Below are 14,929 nucleotides of genomic sequence, written 5' to 3'. Positions count from 1 at the left end.
ACATTGCTCAAAACACCTGTTTAAAAAAAAAACTGCAATCGGTCTTCATTCAACATCACTCAATAGTTCAGATCGTTCTTCAGTTCACTGATGAATCACGTTGACGTTTCATCAAATCATTCCCTGATTGTTTTTTGTGAATGTGCAGTTGCATTGTTTTTAATCGAATTACCAAGTTTTTTTCCTGAAACCGATGAAGTAATATTAATAAAATGTCGTTCGGCAGTTTCGAGAACGTCGGATCGTTCATACGCGATTGTGGTAACAAGAAATTGAAATATGACGAAGCTTGTTTACAAGTTATTACTGACCGACCGATCAGTTTTTGGAGTCAATATGAAGAATGTGAGGGCTGTATTTTACTGCAAAGGGCTAATATAACGAGTTCACACAACTTCGTGATTGATACAATAAGTCCTTTGCGCTACACGGTGAAAAAAGACGACAATGCAGAGATCTGCAGTGGTCAGTATGAAAATATTATTGTTACTCATCTTTGTCTTTGTTGCAAAAATAAACACGCGTCGATACGTAAGGAATAGTATTTATAGAGGAAAGATAAGAGTATTTAATTATCCTTAAGATATGATTTCAAAAGTTTTTTGTCTTGCATTGTATTTGTTTTGATAAATGAGTCATGATACTTAGCTGCCCATTTCTGGTTATTTGTGAAAGTTTCAGTAAAAGTAGTTTGTATTTATTAATGATTTGGTTCAATGGTTCATTCAATGATCTTGTTTCATTTTAAAACAATGTTTCAGTCATTGGCTGTTTAATTAATTCCATTGCATGCAACCCTATTAACAACTGAAATAAAACCTTCATACCTACGCTCAGTAAAAAAAATATAGAGTTATTATTTTAAACAGACTGATCTCCTAAACCATTATATCATTTTCCTGGTTATCCATATAAAAATTTACGTGCCTTGTCAAGCAAGCAATAATACAGATCAAATACAGTATTTCTAACAAATAGTAATAGATACAACCAAAAAGAATTGATAAACGATTTAAAACTCCACAACACAGAAACCTTAACAATGTCTATTATATGGATTAATACTAATATTACAGACTATCTATTGTCCTAATTTAACACTTATTTGTCAGGTGTTTATCAGTTGACAGTATTTTAATAATTTTCTTTGACATAATGTTGCTACTTGCTTATAAAAAAATATAATTGAAATGGGCACCAGAATCTTTATTCCCATAAAACAGGGGGGAATAGAAAATATTATTTTTAAGGGGTTTAAGGGGTTTATGAACAGCTTGAGAATTTTCTAATAATCTTTTAATTTGTTTTGTTAAACAGCCATTTTAATAACAACTCTGTTTCTATTCACCCCAAAAATACCTCTGTTTGTCCCCTTTTACTGTTATACTTGTTTTGTTTAGTTACAAAGAAAAAAAGGACAAATTGAGTACCCTCCTTTTTTAGAAATCGTTTAAAAAAGTTAAATCATCTTATAATACAAAATCTAAATTATGGTGTGTTTGTTTATCTTTTTTCTGAAGTATCTTTATCTTTCTTCTATCTATCGTTATCTTCTTTTATCTTTTTTTGAAGTATCTGGAAATTGGAAAGAGTGCCCTAAATATGATATGATTTATCAATCAATTTGCCATTTCCAAAGTAATATTGTTTACCTTTTATGTTATTAAACTTTAAAGGGTGATAAGATATAATTTAATTATGATTGAGTTATTGAGAAAATTTGTTACATAAAAGAATAATTTGTGAATGGTAGAATCATTTTTATATACAATACATAACAGCATATTATTCTTACTTTTTTTTCTTTTTCATGCACAAAAGTAGTATTTAAAACTTCAATGGTGTTTACTATAATCCTCCATAGCACATTAATAGTCTGAGCCTTGTCTAAAGTCTCATACAAGATGTTTAACAATGGGATACTTATGAATTTATTATTGCAGTCTACTAGAATGACCGTCAATCCAAAGGCCAATGTACAAGTTCCCATACACAGCAATATCTTTTCTTGTTCATGTGCCTATGACAAAGTGATTAAGTATCACTAAATAGAGCAAAGGAAACGTGAGTTGAAACCGGCACAGCTATGCAAGCTGTCTCAAGTATGTATTAAGGCATGTCAAAGGCCTACATGCCATGTAAAACTTTAGACACAGGTTGTAGGTACATCAATCATACAAAAAGCAACTGTGAAGGGTAGGTGAAACTGGGTGCTGCCCAATGTAATCTGACCTTAAGAAAGAGCTACTTAGTTGCCTAATTTAATTATTTACCGGCCGAACGATCGGTAGCTTCAATAGGAGTTTGACCGACAGACTGACAGATTTTAATATTGTCGATGTAAATTGTTTGATGTTCAAAAGTGCCATATAATATGACTTTAATTTGAATTAATGACTAGATTTTGATTTTTAACTCAATTTTCTAATATAACTAGTTCTAAATATGTCATTAAGGTAATCCAATCGTACGACATAACCTCTTTATCTCTTAGTCATGTGATTCATACATTTTGTTGACTATGTAAATATGCGTTTGAATAATTATAGCTTTGTCTGTATATAGAGTTGCTATTTATACTGCCAAGTACAATTCATACAAAGTATGTATTGCTGTTGAACCAAAATGCAAGTCAACAAATTGTCTTTGTTTTTCAAGAATTGTTCTGTTTAATTCTTCTATCTAGCCGTTTCACAATGTATCTGATCTTAGGTCTAAGGAGCTCGTGGCTAAGCTACAACTGCACAAGTTGGTCGATCACAGTTAAAGCTACGCATGATACGGTAGGGTAGGTGCATAGGTGACCATCTATCTCATCGAGTTCTTGCGCGTTTTCGAAGGCACCTTCCATTGTGGGTACCGGCTGTTGTTTAATAATCTTTGACAATCGTTACGGGAAGTTAGAAGCTAGAAAGTGTGAAAGCCAATACTTAGGGTATCATATTGCCCAGGCAAAACTAGGTAACTGGGTGAAGGAGGTCAGATATAAAGTCGCTCAACTGGATTCTGTTAGACTGGAAGCCGACTTCAGCATAGTTGGGAAAAGGCTGGGATAATGACGACTAACCGATTTCTGGTGGCTTAGCCAATATCATAATTAAAATTATCATCTCAGCATAAAAATATTAAAATTGAAGAGCAAATAATAAAGTAATCATATTTAGTGGGCAGTGTTAATGTACCTACATAATGAATGCCAGTGTAATATTACGTGTATCAGTTTTAAGCCTACGCCGCGTAACTGGTTTCGCTACATTATATCACTGTACTTGCTTTCGAATGCATAATCGTTTACGGTGTGCTGAATATTTGGCTGGCTGGGTAAACGTATGGGTGGAGCAAGTTAGACTGTGGATGAGTAATAATCTGTAATCCTTACTAATATTATAAGTGCGAAAGTATGTCTGTCAGTCTTTCTGTCTGTCAGGCTAACACTAACTTCAAACTTCAAATATTTATTACGATCATGAGAAGATACAGATGTTATAAAACTTAAAGGTACATACATGATACCCTGTTAAGGCGCAGCAATACAATTATAGTAGTTTATAGAATTACTTAAAATTACTTACTTAATCTTACACACTATTTTTAGGGTTCCGTACCTCAAAAGTAAAAAACGGAACCCTTATAGGATCACTTTGTTGTCCGTCTGTCCGTCCGTCCGTCTGTCCGTCCGTCCGTCCGTCTGTCAAGACCCTTTTTCTCGGGAACGCGTGGAGGTATGAAGCTGAAATTTATATCAATTACTCAGGTCTACTGTCCCTTGAAGCTGTGAAAAAATCAAACTTCTAAGCCAACGCAGTCAAAAGATACAGCCGTTTATGCCGCAAATTTTCGACACTTGCAAGGGAATCAAAACCTACAGGGTGCTTCCCGTGAACTCAGAATCTTGAAATTTGGTACGAAGCAACGTCTTATAGCATAGATAAAGGAAAAATTACGAAAACCATAAATTTTTAGTTACATTTCAAAATATATATTTATATGACTCGATTGTCGTAATGAACGAACTTTGTAAACCTCGCAGGTTTGTACGGAACCCTCGGTGCGCGAGTCCGACTCGCACTTGGCCGGTTTTTATTTATCTTATATATATTATATACATCACACACTTATACATATACTATATACTTATACTACTAAACCGATTGAAATGAAATTTAATACACAGACAGTCTAGAGATGATTTATTTTGGCAGATGATGTTTGCTGTTGTCTCTATAACAACCAGTGGCGTGCACAGAGATTTTAGTCAGGGTAGGCAAAAAGAAACGGCCAAGTGCGATTCTGATTCGCGACTCTCACAGTTGGTACAAAATGTATAAAGGTTACCCATCAAATTCACGACCGTAACAAATGATGCTTAACCTCGATTTCTCGGTGATCTATGAAACTGTTTACTCTCTAAATAACTATCAACGTTCATGCCTACAGCCGAAAGACAGACGGACAGAAGGCCAGCGGGATTTAAAATGTTGTGCGGTAAACTTTGTAGTTACCTACCTAGTGTACCTAGCCAATGTATTTGAATATTAAACTTTTACAGCTATCTTTTCGTCAGATCATTTATCATTGAATCGCAGGTAGTCAATAACGTATACATTTCTTTAAACTTTTTTCTATTGACAACATACCTATCGTAATATTGTAACCACGTACGTAAACACGAAAATTACCTTTCGTTGAAGTAGGCACCAAGCGGGAATCTTACCAATAATCGTGTCAAAGGTACTAAATAGATATATTTCTGTTTTTTTTTGTAAATAAGTTTAGATAAGTGAAGTAAATCTAAGTATAGTTTAAAATAAATGGATAGGGAAACAGAACAAGCGATTCCTCTGTAGGTATCTACGAGCAACTCGTTAGATTTAAATCATTATGTTTTCTACGTATTGTTTTGAACGATTGACTCACCTTCCTTAATTTATTAGATGTCTTGCGTAGTTTTATCTATTTCAAACACTTGTTTTTATCACAGAAAAATAGTTTTAAAATCGCACTTTTTGTGTTATGAGCACACGCCGTTTGAAAGTTCACATATCGACTTATATCAAATAACTTAAAAACCAACGACCCAGAAAACGAATTATGACAAATGAAAACAAAAATACATCGAAAAATATTGCGGCTCACTTTACGATAATCACTGTCAAAACATAACCGCTCATGTCATCCGCTGTCTTTGTCGTGCAAAGGCAGTGTCTATTTTATCACACACACTAACAAAACGCAGACTATTTTGACATTGTGTGACAAATATGTATAGGAAAATAGACATAGACACATTGTCATACGAGTCTGTCACACGCACACATGCTTAAAGTACCTACGTCACTGAGACATCGAGTTGAAGTGTCTTTCCAGCGGGAAAACGGTGCCAGCGGTGGCGCACTTCGGCAAAAAAGTGTACTAATTTTGAAATATTGATAATCCTCCCTTGAACATAATCTATGTTACAACGTGTAATAGATAGATGGCGCTGATACGTGTTTTACGAATATTGTTTATTTTATGGATAGTAATTATGTACCTATAATATCTGAATTTCTCAGGGTAGGCAGTGTCTTTTTGTCTCTATGCACTGCACGCCACTGATAACAACACAAGATCAAGATTAAGATTGAATTGAAATGGTTGTTTCGATCATTATATTACCCTAAAATTTGGTCACCCAGCGGATTCGTTTTTCTTTTGCCTATTTGTCGAGTGTCGCGAGTCCGACTAGCACTTGACCAGCTATTTTACTTAACTGGTATTTGTATTTTACCAGTTTTCACCGAATCGACAATATATTTAGAATGACGGTACTGGATGACCAAAATAATCGTATAATTTAAATTGAAGCCAATTCAAAAACTTTTTTGGCTCTTCATGTACTTTAAATATTCTTTTTTTCCAGGGGAATACCAATTCAACGAATACGGCCAGTATCTCCTCAATGTGACCGAAGTGAAGACCGACTCATGCGCGCCTCGTATGACGGCGGAACCGGATGCGGCGTACCTGCCGATCCTGACCGCCGTCGTCATTCTACTGTCTATGGCCACACTATGGTACGTCGTCAAGGGGATAGGGAAGAGGATTGTCGCTGGACGCCTGTATTCTAGATATTTTGCAAGGTTAGTTGAAAATTAATAGTATTTTTTATTGTTCCGTACCTTCAAAGGAAGTAAGGAACCCTTATAGATTTTCATCTGCCGGGAGAGTGGGATTGGCCTACCGGGTTACCCTGGCCTCGGTAAATGAAGGGCAAAGGAATTAACATGGGTGGGTTTCGTCAGAAGAAGTGTGACACTCCCTTCCGTTCAAAACAAAGCGGAAGGAGACATTTGATGATTTCTCACCCGAAAAAATGATCCTGACGTGATATGATTGCAAACTTCATCTGTAAAAAATATATGATGGGTGTTAAATAGTCATTTCTGTATTTCTTTAAACAGATTTAAAAGTTACCTAAATGCGTCCAATATAAAAATAAATCCAGCAGACCCCTCCACTTTTCCCAATACTAAGAAAAAGGTCTGATATTTATTCGACCTTGTCTACTAACCCTACATTTTGACAAAATCTTCATTCAATCACTCACTCATTCGTTACTCGTTGTTCCACTTGTTCTCAGAGAAGACAATGAGCTTGGGTCGGAGACCCGCGTGTTCACGACGGAGGCGAGCGTGTCGCGCTCCCCGACCAGGTCACGGCTGCGGTCCCTCGACATCTTCCGAGGATTCTCTATCGCTCTCATGGTGAGATAGAACAGCTTTCAGAATATAACTATTAAGTACACTTACAAGTATTATTTAAGGCTCGTTCGATAAAATACATTTTTTTTTTCAATTCTTTTAAAAGTGTCTCCCCATTAAGGAATTTGATCCTTACCTCGAGGGGTGTTTGCAAACCAGACTTAAATGTATTTTTTTGCTTTGCCAATATGATTTATTTATGTCTCATTTATTCTGTCTAATGTTTATTTATTTAAAAAATAATGGCAAACACTACACACATAAAATCTCCAAACGATTATATAGTGTGTTAGTTTTCCATTGCTTTAGTTCTATTTATTAATGTAATAATAATAATTATCCTCTCGTCCAGATATTCGTGAACGCTGGCGGCGGCGGCTACGGTATCTTCTCCCACAGCGTGTGGAACGGGCTGACGGTGGCCGACGTCGTGTTCCCGTGGTTCGCTTTCGCGATGGGCGAAGCTCTCGTGCTCTCACTCAACGCCAGGCTCAGGACCTCCCTACCGAGATATGTTGCTTTACAGCAGGTAAGATGATGGGTATACTAGTTCTAGGCAAGAAGTACCCATGTATTTCTTGTTATCTCATCATATATCTTGTTTTATGAAAGTTTCAGTATATTTCTCATCCTCTTCCTCTCTGGGTATTTCAATTTCAGTTCTTTATTGTATATTACATCGGTGGTCAATTTAGTTTACAGCACAATTAACTACCCTGTCGGTAGATAGCACCTATAAAAATATATACATTTATTGTATGAAACATTTGCCACACTTTGACTTTCTCAAAAAAGCATCGAAATTGATCCAACCAAACCCTAGATAATCGTGGACAAACAAACATACAACTCTAAAAGTCCTCAACTCCTCATTCGTGAAGTCACTTTAGAAAACAGAGTATCTCAATAACTCCTCACTTTCCCCCCAGGTGGCGTACCGAGCGCTCATGATGTCCTTCATAGGCATTGTGCTAGGCTCCACCAACTCGTCCTGGGTCGACGTGCGTCTGCCCGGAGTGTTGCAGCGTCTGGCGGCCATGTACCTTATAGTGGGGGCTCTGGAGTGCGCCTTCATGAGAACTAGCCAGAATATTACACCAGGTACGTAGACTTACAAAAAGAAGTATAAGCTTTAATAGGAATACTGATAATTTTGTTTCCAGTGTTCGTCTTGTAGTTTATTGTATAATAATCTATACGTATTTTTATTATTTATAGGTTAATTACAGAGAATGAAACTTCGTGACGTCACGATTGAGTATAAATTTTACCATATCATTACGCCACAAGCCCCCTCTCTCACTTTAAAGCATTTAAACTTTGTCGATTTTAGTTTTTCTGAAAAAGGAAAAAATACTTTTCAATTATCTAACTGAGAGACTAATAAGATTTTTTTCTTTTTATACCACCTACTGTCTAAATACTTAAAAAGGTAAAATTTCTTGTTGTGTCTTCTTAACGAATGAAAGATATTTCATTGGTATATTTAATTAGATTGTCTTTATAATTGTTTTACATTAAGTTTTTTGTATCGGATAGTTTGAGGTCCAACTATACACGGTGATTTTTTAGTCGTCTTACAAAAGCAGCCCAGTTCACATATCCGACGTAAAATACCCCTAGGCGCGATTAATATTTTTTTATCATCAACTAAGACAATAAGTACTATTAGATAATAAGTAGGAAGAAAAATTAAACAAGAGAAACCTTATTTCAGGTTTCTCTTGTTTAATTTTTTAACTCTTAAAAATGATAAAAACGCCGCCGCCCGCACCCCTCACCATGGTTCAAGGCTCGGACCGCGCTCGCAACAGAGCTGTGTTTCTAAAAAACTACGAATTGCATCATAATATTGAATAAAAATTGCATTTTAAATTTATTCAAATACCTATTTTTTTATCATGAACGTGTTCTAGTCATTGGATACATGAACTGGGCTGCTTTTGTAAGACGACTAAAAAATCAAGGTGTATAAATATATGTCAATTCTAAAAAGAGTTTAACCAAAAGTATCCTATACATTTTTGTTGCAGGTCGATCTCTGTTCAGAGACATCAGTGCTGGCTGGCAACAATGGCTGTTCACTTTAATGCTTGTGTCTATTCAGGTAAACTAATAAAAAAATTGTGTTTTTTTATTATTAATGTGAAACGTGTCTTAAATCGATTAATATAGAACTCTTTTGCTGAGAAATTTTAATAGCTTGATATTTGAATTATTTATAGATGATGTATGTATTTCTGTTGATGCTATAAAAAAAAGGTTTTTGTTGCAAACATGTTTTCCTTTACCCTATTTATAGGGAAAGCCTAATACTTGCAATACCCGTTGCTGTACGCGTGCAATTTGAAGGGATTATACCATCAATATCAATATAAATAAAATATAATTTTCCGTCACTTCCTCAAATTCATCATCAGCGCAAGTGTCAAAGGAAAACCTTTGACACTTGCGCTGATGCCTAACAAGGTCTATATAGGAGTGACAACGCCGGTCACAATGTCTGCAGACAAATAATAACTCTAATTCAACTTAAATATAACATCGTTATTCCCCCTCAGGTATGTATAACCCTGTTGGTGGCTGCCCCGGGCTGCCCGCGCGGCTACCTGGGCCCGGGCGGCCTGCACCTGTCCGCGGTCTCCAACGTGTCGCTGCAGAACTGTACTGCAGGCATCGCCGGGTACATCGACAGGTATGTACTCTATCGTCGTTGAAGTAATATCCTACTCCCTAATCCCTCCCTAATCCTACTAGTATTTTGAACGCCAAAGTTTGTATGTATGGAGGTTTGTCAAAAACCACTGAACGGATTGAGACGAAACTTGGTACATTATAGATCATTTTCGATTTGTAGCGGGCGGGCCCGCGGGCTCCAGCGGGTACAATCAGATGGCTCTTGGAGGAATTGTATGGAAATTTGTTCTTGTTCTTTTATCATTATAATTAAAATCTACACGTTTCTTTAAGGTTCCCTTTTTCCAAAACTATGGATACTGGCTATAATTAAAAATTAAAATCATAGGCAACACAGTTCTTACGTATCTTCGTAAAACAACTTATCTTCGTACTCAAAGAGTCAGCATTGTGTATAATCAATTTTAGACCAATAAAAATACGATTTCGATTTTGATGAAATTTGAACGGAGTGACATTTAAAAACGTGGGTATTTAGATTTTTTTATCTGTTTATTTTAATATCTCTTCAGGCTAATCCTCGGCCCAGCACACTTGTACCAGCGCGGCACCTTCAAAAACCTGTACATGACGACAGTCCCGCACGACCCTGAGGGCATCCTGGGCGTCCTGTCCGGGGTGCTGGTGGTACAGGCCGGGGCTCACGCCACCAGGATCATGCTGGCTTACAACCACGCGAGGTGAGAAACTGATGGGATAGGCTAAGATAATGATAAGATATTCCACAATTTTCATACAACGCCATCTAGTCTCAAAGTAAGCAAAGCTTGTATTATGAGGCGTTATAGGCGATGTAGCCTCCGTTTTGGGTTATAAATGAAGATTTTGTTAAGAGGTTAGTTCTTTTACCGAATTTTTTAACCCCTGACGTAAAAATGCAATGCAATTTACAATGATTAAAAACTGAATAAATTTGGCATTTAAAAACGTGGGTATTTAGATGATTTTTCATTATTTAATCTGGTATAACATTTCCAGGGCACGTATAATGCGCTGGGTGTTCTGGTCGCTGGTGTTCGGCGTGGCGGGCGGCTCGCTCTGCATGTTCAGTAAGAACGGCGGCCCCATCCCCGTCAACAAGAACCTGTGGTCGCTGTCCTACTGCCTCGTCACGTCATCCATGGCGCTCTTCATACAGGCCGCCTTGTACTTCATAGTCGATTTGAAGACTAAGTGGGGTGGCAGGCCTTTGTATTATGCTGGTAAGTGTTATTTTTATTGTAGTTTACATGTAACAATTTATTTTTCTCCATCTATGCCACCGATCAATGACCGATCTCGCAGACGTACCAGTCACATTTTCAAAGACACCCAGACACCCAGGACAAGCATTCGTGGAACACACAAATGCTTGTCCCACGCGGAGATCGGACCCGCAACACGTTGCGCACAGTGGTTTTGGCGTGGCGACATCAACCACTCTGCTATCCGTGCAGTGAACATTGAATTAAAAGAGAAAATACCTATTCGAGCTTTTCGCATGTAGCCTACTTCACACTACACGCATTTATTTAAGGCTGGCACAGGACCATAGAAATTAGCACGAGAAACCCTCCCCTACCTATGCCCAGCAGTGGGAGGACAAAGGCTGTGGATGAGAATGATGATAATCAAAATTTATGCGACTTGCGCATATTTCTCTTTTGATGTCTTAATAATGAATTGGATTTTTTGCGACATACCCGATGGTTTTCTTCGTCATGAAACAGCACAGATTTAAAATACTAAGGTTTATTTAAAAACATAAATCGGAAAGTAATGTGGCTCTACCACCACGCTTTAAAGTAAAATTATTATAGTTGTGAAAGCGTGATAGCACAATACTAGGTGTAAAGCGACAACTCTCTTCCACATACACAAAAATATTACTGAAGACCAGTGGTAGACCTCCTTATTCTCTTGAATTAAGCTTATATTATTATAATAATTAATTTTATGCCCTAAATATTTTCTCTTTCAGGTCAAAACGCATTATTCCTGTATATCGGAAGCGAGCTCCTGAAACGCAACTTCCCCTTCCACTGGGCCCTATCCCAGCCGACGCACGCACAACAACTGGCAACACACGCGGCCGCCATGTTGATATGGTTAGCCGTCGGTGTTGCCCTACACAGGAAGAGGGTCTTTATCACGCTGTAATAGTGTTGTAACGGTAAATAATGTGTTTTTTAGAAATGACTTGAATGGTAAAGTTGGGATTTTTATTAATATTTGAGCTTATAATTTTAATTGCGGAAATATAGATATATGGAATTGTCAACCCGTAGTGGGCAAGTGAGTTCATTAGTGCTTAATCCTTCCTTATAAAGAGGTGAATGAGGGATTATCACAGGGATTACTACACGCTGCGAATATTAATAATTTTGAATAGGCTCAGTTTTTAAAGGCGAATTTATAACTTGACTTAAAAAAGAACAAGGACTAGATTAGGCAACGCATGTGGCTAACACTCTATATAATAAAACCACTACATCATTATGGAATTGCAACAATCATTCAAGTCACATGCCCCAAAGGCACCCAGACTCAAGACATGAATTCGGGGATCACACAAATGCTTATCCTACACGGGGATCGAACCCGCGACACGCAAACAGTGCGATTGGCGTGCAATTACAGTTCAATAAAAAGTAATTTAATTAAAATTGTAAGCTTTGACGTAAAAATAAAACTAATACTATTCAAGTCATATCCAATGCCTTAATAAAGAAGAAAATATGTTATAATTATTTCTATTCTATTGTAACGACATAAGGTTTATTTTTGTTTGATTTAACTATAATACAATAAACAATATATCTGTATAACATAGTCGTGTTTATTCCCTTGTAATACAGTCTAGTTTAGTTTGTAATCATTATTTAATAACTTGTGATGTTCTTTAACAACTTCTGAAGCTTGTAGTGGTATTATTTTCTTTTTTAAATCTGTAAACTGTTTCAATTAATTTGTAAAAGATCTTAAACTGCAAAAGACAATTAATATTTAGATACTATTGCTCAAAATACATGGCTCGGTCATCTACTAAATTTCTGTAAAAATATTTCGGAACTGATTGTAAAATACATTTCTATAATAATAATAGCAAGTTAAAATTATAATTTGACGTCAAATATAGGTTTGAAAGCATGAATTTTGTTCTATAATTATTATTATTTGCGTTGGAGCTTTAAATGAATTAGAAAAATTAAAGGAAGACCTTTGTACACAATGCGAATCGAATCTACAGTATCCGACCTAGCCTTTTCCCAACTACGTTGGAGTCGGCTTCCAGTCTAACTGAATTCAGCTAAATACCAGTTTTTTACAAGGAGCGACTGCCTATCTGACCTCCTCAACCCAGTTACCTGGGCAACACGCTGCCCCTTAGACTGGTTGTCAAACTTCTAGCTTCAAACTACCCGTAACGATTGTCAAAGTTGTATAAATAACAGACGGGACCCACAATTTAACGTGCCTTTCAAAAAAAGGAACTCGTTATGACAAAGATGGTCACAGATTCACGGACCGACCGTATCATGTGTAGTTTAACCTGTAATCGATCGACTTGTGCAGTTATAGCTACAACGCAAAAATGACGACACTACAATGCAATACAATGACGCGTGCTTATAGAGCTTGTTTCTAAGCTCTATAATCACGCGTCATTGTAGACTAAAGTCTTCAGGCATTGGAGATTTGCATCGCCTTGTGTACAAAGTGACTTTAACTATTACCCTGTCCCCTAACTCATATGAGCATTTCTTTTGCATAAATATTATGTTTATTGGCGGGACAGCGAAGTGGCTAAGATATTGTTATAACGCAGATAAATTAGTATATTTAATTAGACAGTTTTGCTTTTAAATTTATAATCTTAATCGAGAGGAAATTGGGTTACCATAAATACTAAAATTAATTTAATTTTTTGTCTTAATTATGTCTATTATATTAAATTATGTTTATTGCTGAACATGGCAACCCTTTCTATATATTTTTTTATATTATTCACGGTTAGTTAGTACTTATTTAGCATTATCTCATAATTGTGATTCTTACTCCATTTTTTGAAGAAGCCCGTATATTATGTAAATCGCGAACTGCGAATGTTCGTGACGTCATCCCTAAAAGCAGCGCTTAAAACAACTAGCAAAAGAAATGTGTCTGTGGTATAAAATGGCGGCCAAAAGCATGAGTAATTTGCGGGTATAGAAAATGTATTTAAAAAAGACATTTTTAAGTTTCATCCTTCAGCACTTATTAATTTGTATGACTATAATTAAAATAACACAGCAATATCATATAATTAAGTTAGGTATTAATAAAAATATATGGGACTTGATACAAGAAAGAATAGGTTAAAATGTCTGATATAGTTAGTATGTGATTAGTAAGAAAGTTATAACGATTGGTTCCTTGTCAAGTAACAGAGTTAATTTCATATGGTTATAATAAAAAGTTAAATTTGAATGTTGTTTTATTTATACAATTACATAGTTGGCCGGATTTTTTTTAACCGGTTACTAAAGGTAGGTTGTCAATTCGACCCGTATGTATGCATGAAATATATCCAGAACTGCCCAGTTTTCAGAAGTGTATGTGTGATCTTATGTTTGATTATGCAAAATTATTTGTTTATTTGTCTCCGGAACTTTAATACGGTTTTTTTTGGCGTACAAGTTGTTTCACCGAAATCGGCTCAGCAGGTTTCGATACAGGGATTCTTTCTCATCAAATCTACCTAGGTAAGTTATTTCCGCGCAATTTTAAAGCCTTTTTAATATTTAATACTTGTTTTAAGTTAAGACCTCATATTCAATTAAACTTTACAAACTCAAACTCTGTAGGATGTTATTAGAGATTGGCAGTGTATTCGGTTTCCCTTGCTAGATGAAAAAGAAAACCAAAAAAATGTTTTGAAAAACTGTATCGCTTAACTTTCATGTATATAAATGTATAGCGTCATTCATTTCTTCGAATACCATAAAATTGTAATTTAATTTTTCAATTTGTCGCTCCAAATTTATCGTCCTTTTATATATTCCTAAGTTTCCCTACCTTTTGTAAATGTTGTCATTGGCCAACACTAACCGTGAAGAGCCAGGAAAACAAAAAAAAAAACTGTATCGCAACAATTAGCTCTCACGTCTAAAATCCAGAAGGCTATCTATACAATAATTAAACTATTTAATACGAACACTTATAAGTTTTGCCTCTTATAACGTAAAATAGTACGATTAAAAGTTTCTGTGACCTTATTACCCTAAACTTATAAATATAACAGACTATACACGGTGATGTTTTAGTCGTCTTTCAAAAGGAGCCCAGTTCATGTATCCGACGTAAAATACCCCTAGGCGCGATTATTGTTTTTTTCTCATCAACTAAGACAATAAGTACAAAGAAAAATTAAACAAGAGAAATCTGAAATATACTGTTAAAAATGATAAAAACGCCGCCGCTCGCGCCCCTCACCATTGTTACAAGGCTCGGACAGCGCTCGCAACAGA

At 36.1% G+C, this 14,929-nt stretch overlaps 1 protein-coding gene across 1 annotated transcript; it reads left to right on the top strand.

Annotated features, from left to right (window-relative positions):
• Positions 1 to 96: 96 nt before the first annotated feature.
• On the top strand, positions 97 to 12,651 carry LOC113494320 (heparan-alpha-glucosaminide N-acetyltransferase-like). Its single transcript, XM_026872614.1, has 10 exons — positions 97 to 465; positions 5,903 to 6,122; positions 6,623 to 6,746; positions 7,096 to 7,272; positions 7,673 to 7,844; positions 8,777 to 8,850; positions 9,305 to 9,438; positions 9,953 to 10,120; positions 10,419 to 10,642; positions 11,401 to 12,651. The coding sequence occupies exons 1-10, from the start codon at positions 213 to 215 to the stop codon at positions 11,577 to 11,579; spliced, it is 1,725 nt and encodes a 574-aa protein (XP_026728415.1). The 5' UTR covers positions 97 to 212; the 3' UTR covers positions 11,580 to 12,651.
• Positions 12,652 to 14,929: the final 2,278 nt, after the last annotated feature.

The sequence above is a fragment of the Trichoplusia ni genome, chromosome 5 (genome assembly GCF_003590095.1).
Source record: "Trichoplusia ni isolate ovarian cell line Hi5 chromosome 5, tn1, whole genome shotgun sequence".
NCBI lineage: Eukaryota > Metazoa > Arthropoda > Insecta > Lepidoptera > Noctuidae > Trichoplusia > Trichoplusia ni.
The sequence above is the reverse complement of the archived record's forward strand: the minus strand, read 5'-3'. Positions and strand labels throughout refer to the sequence as shown.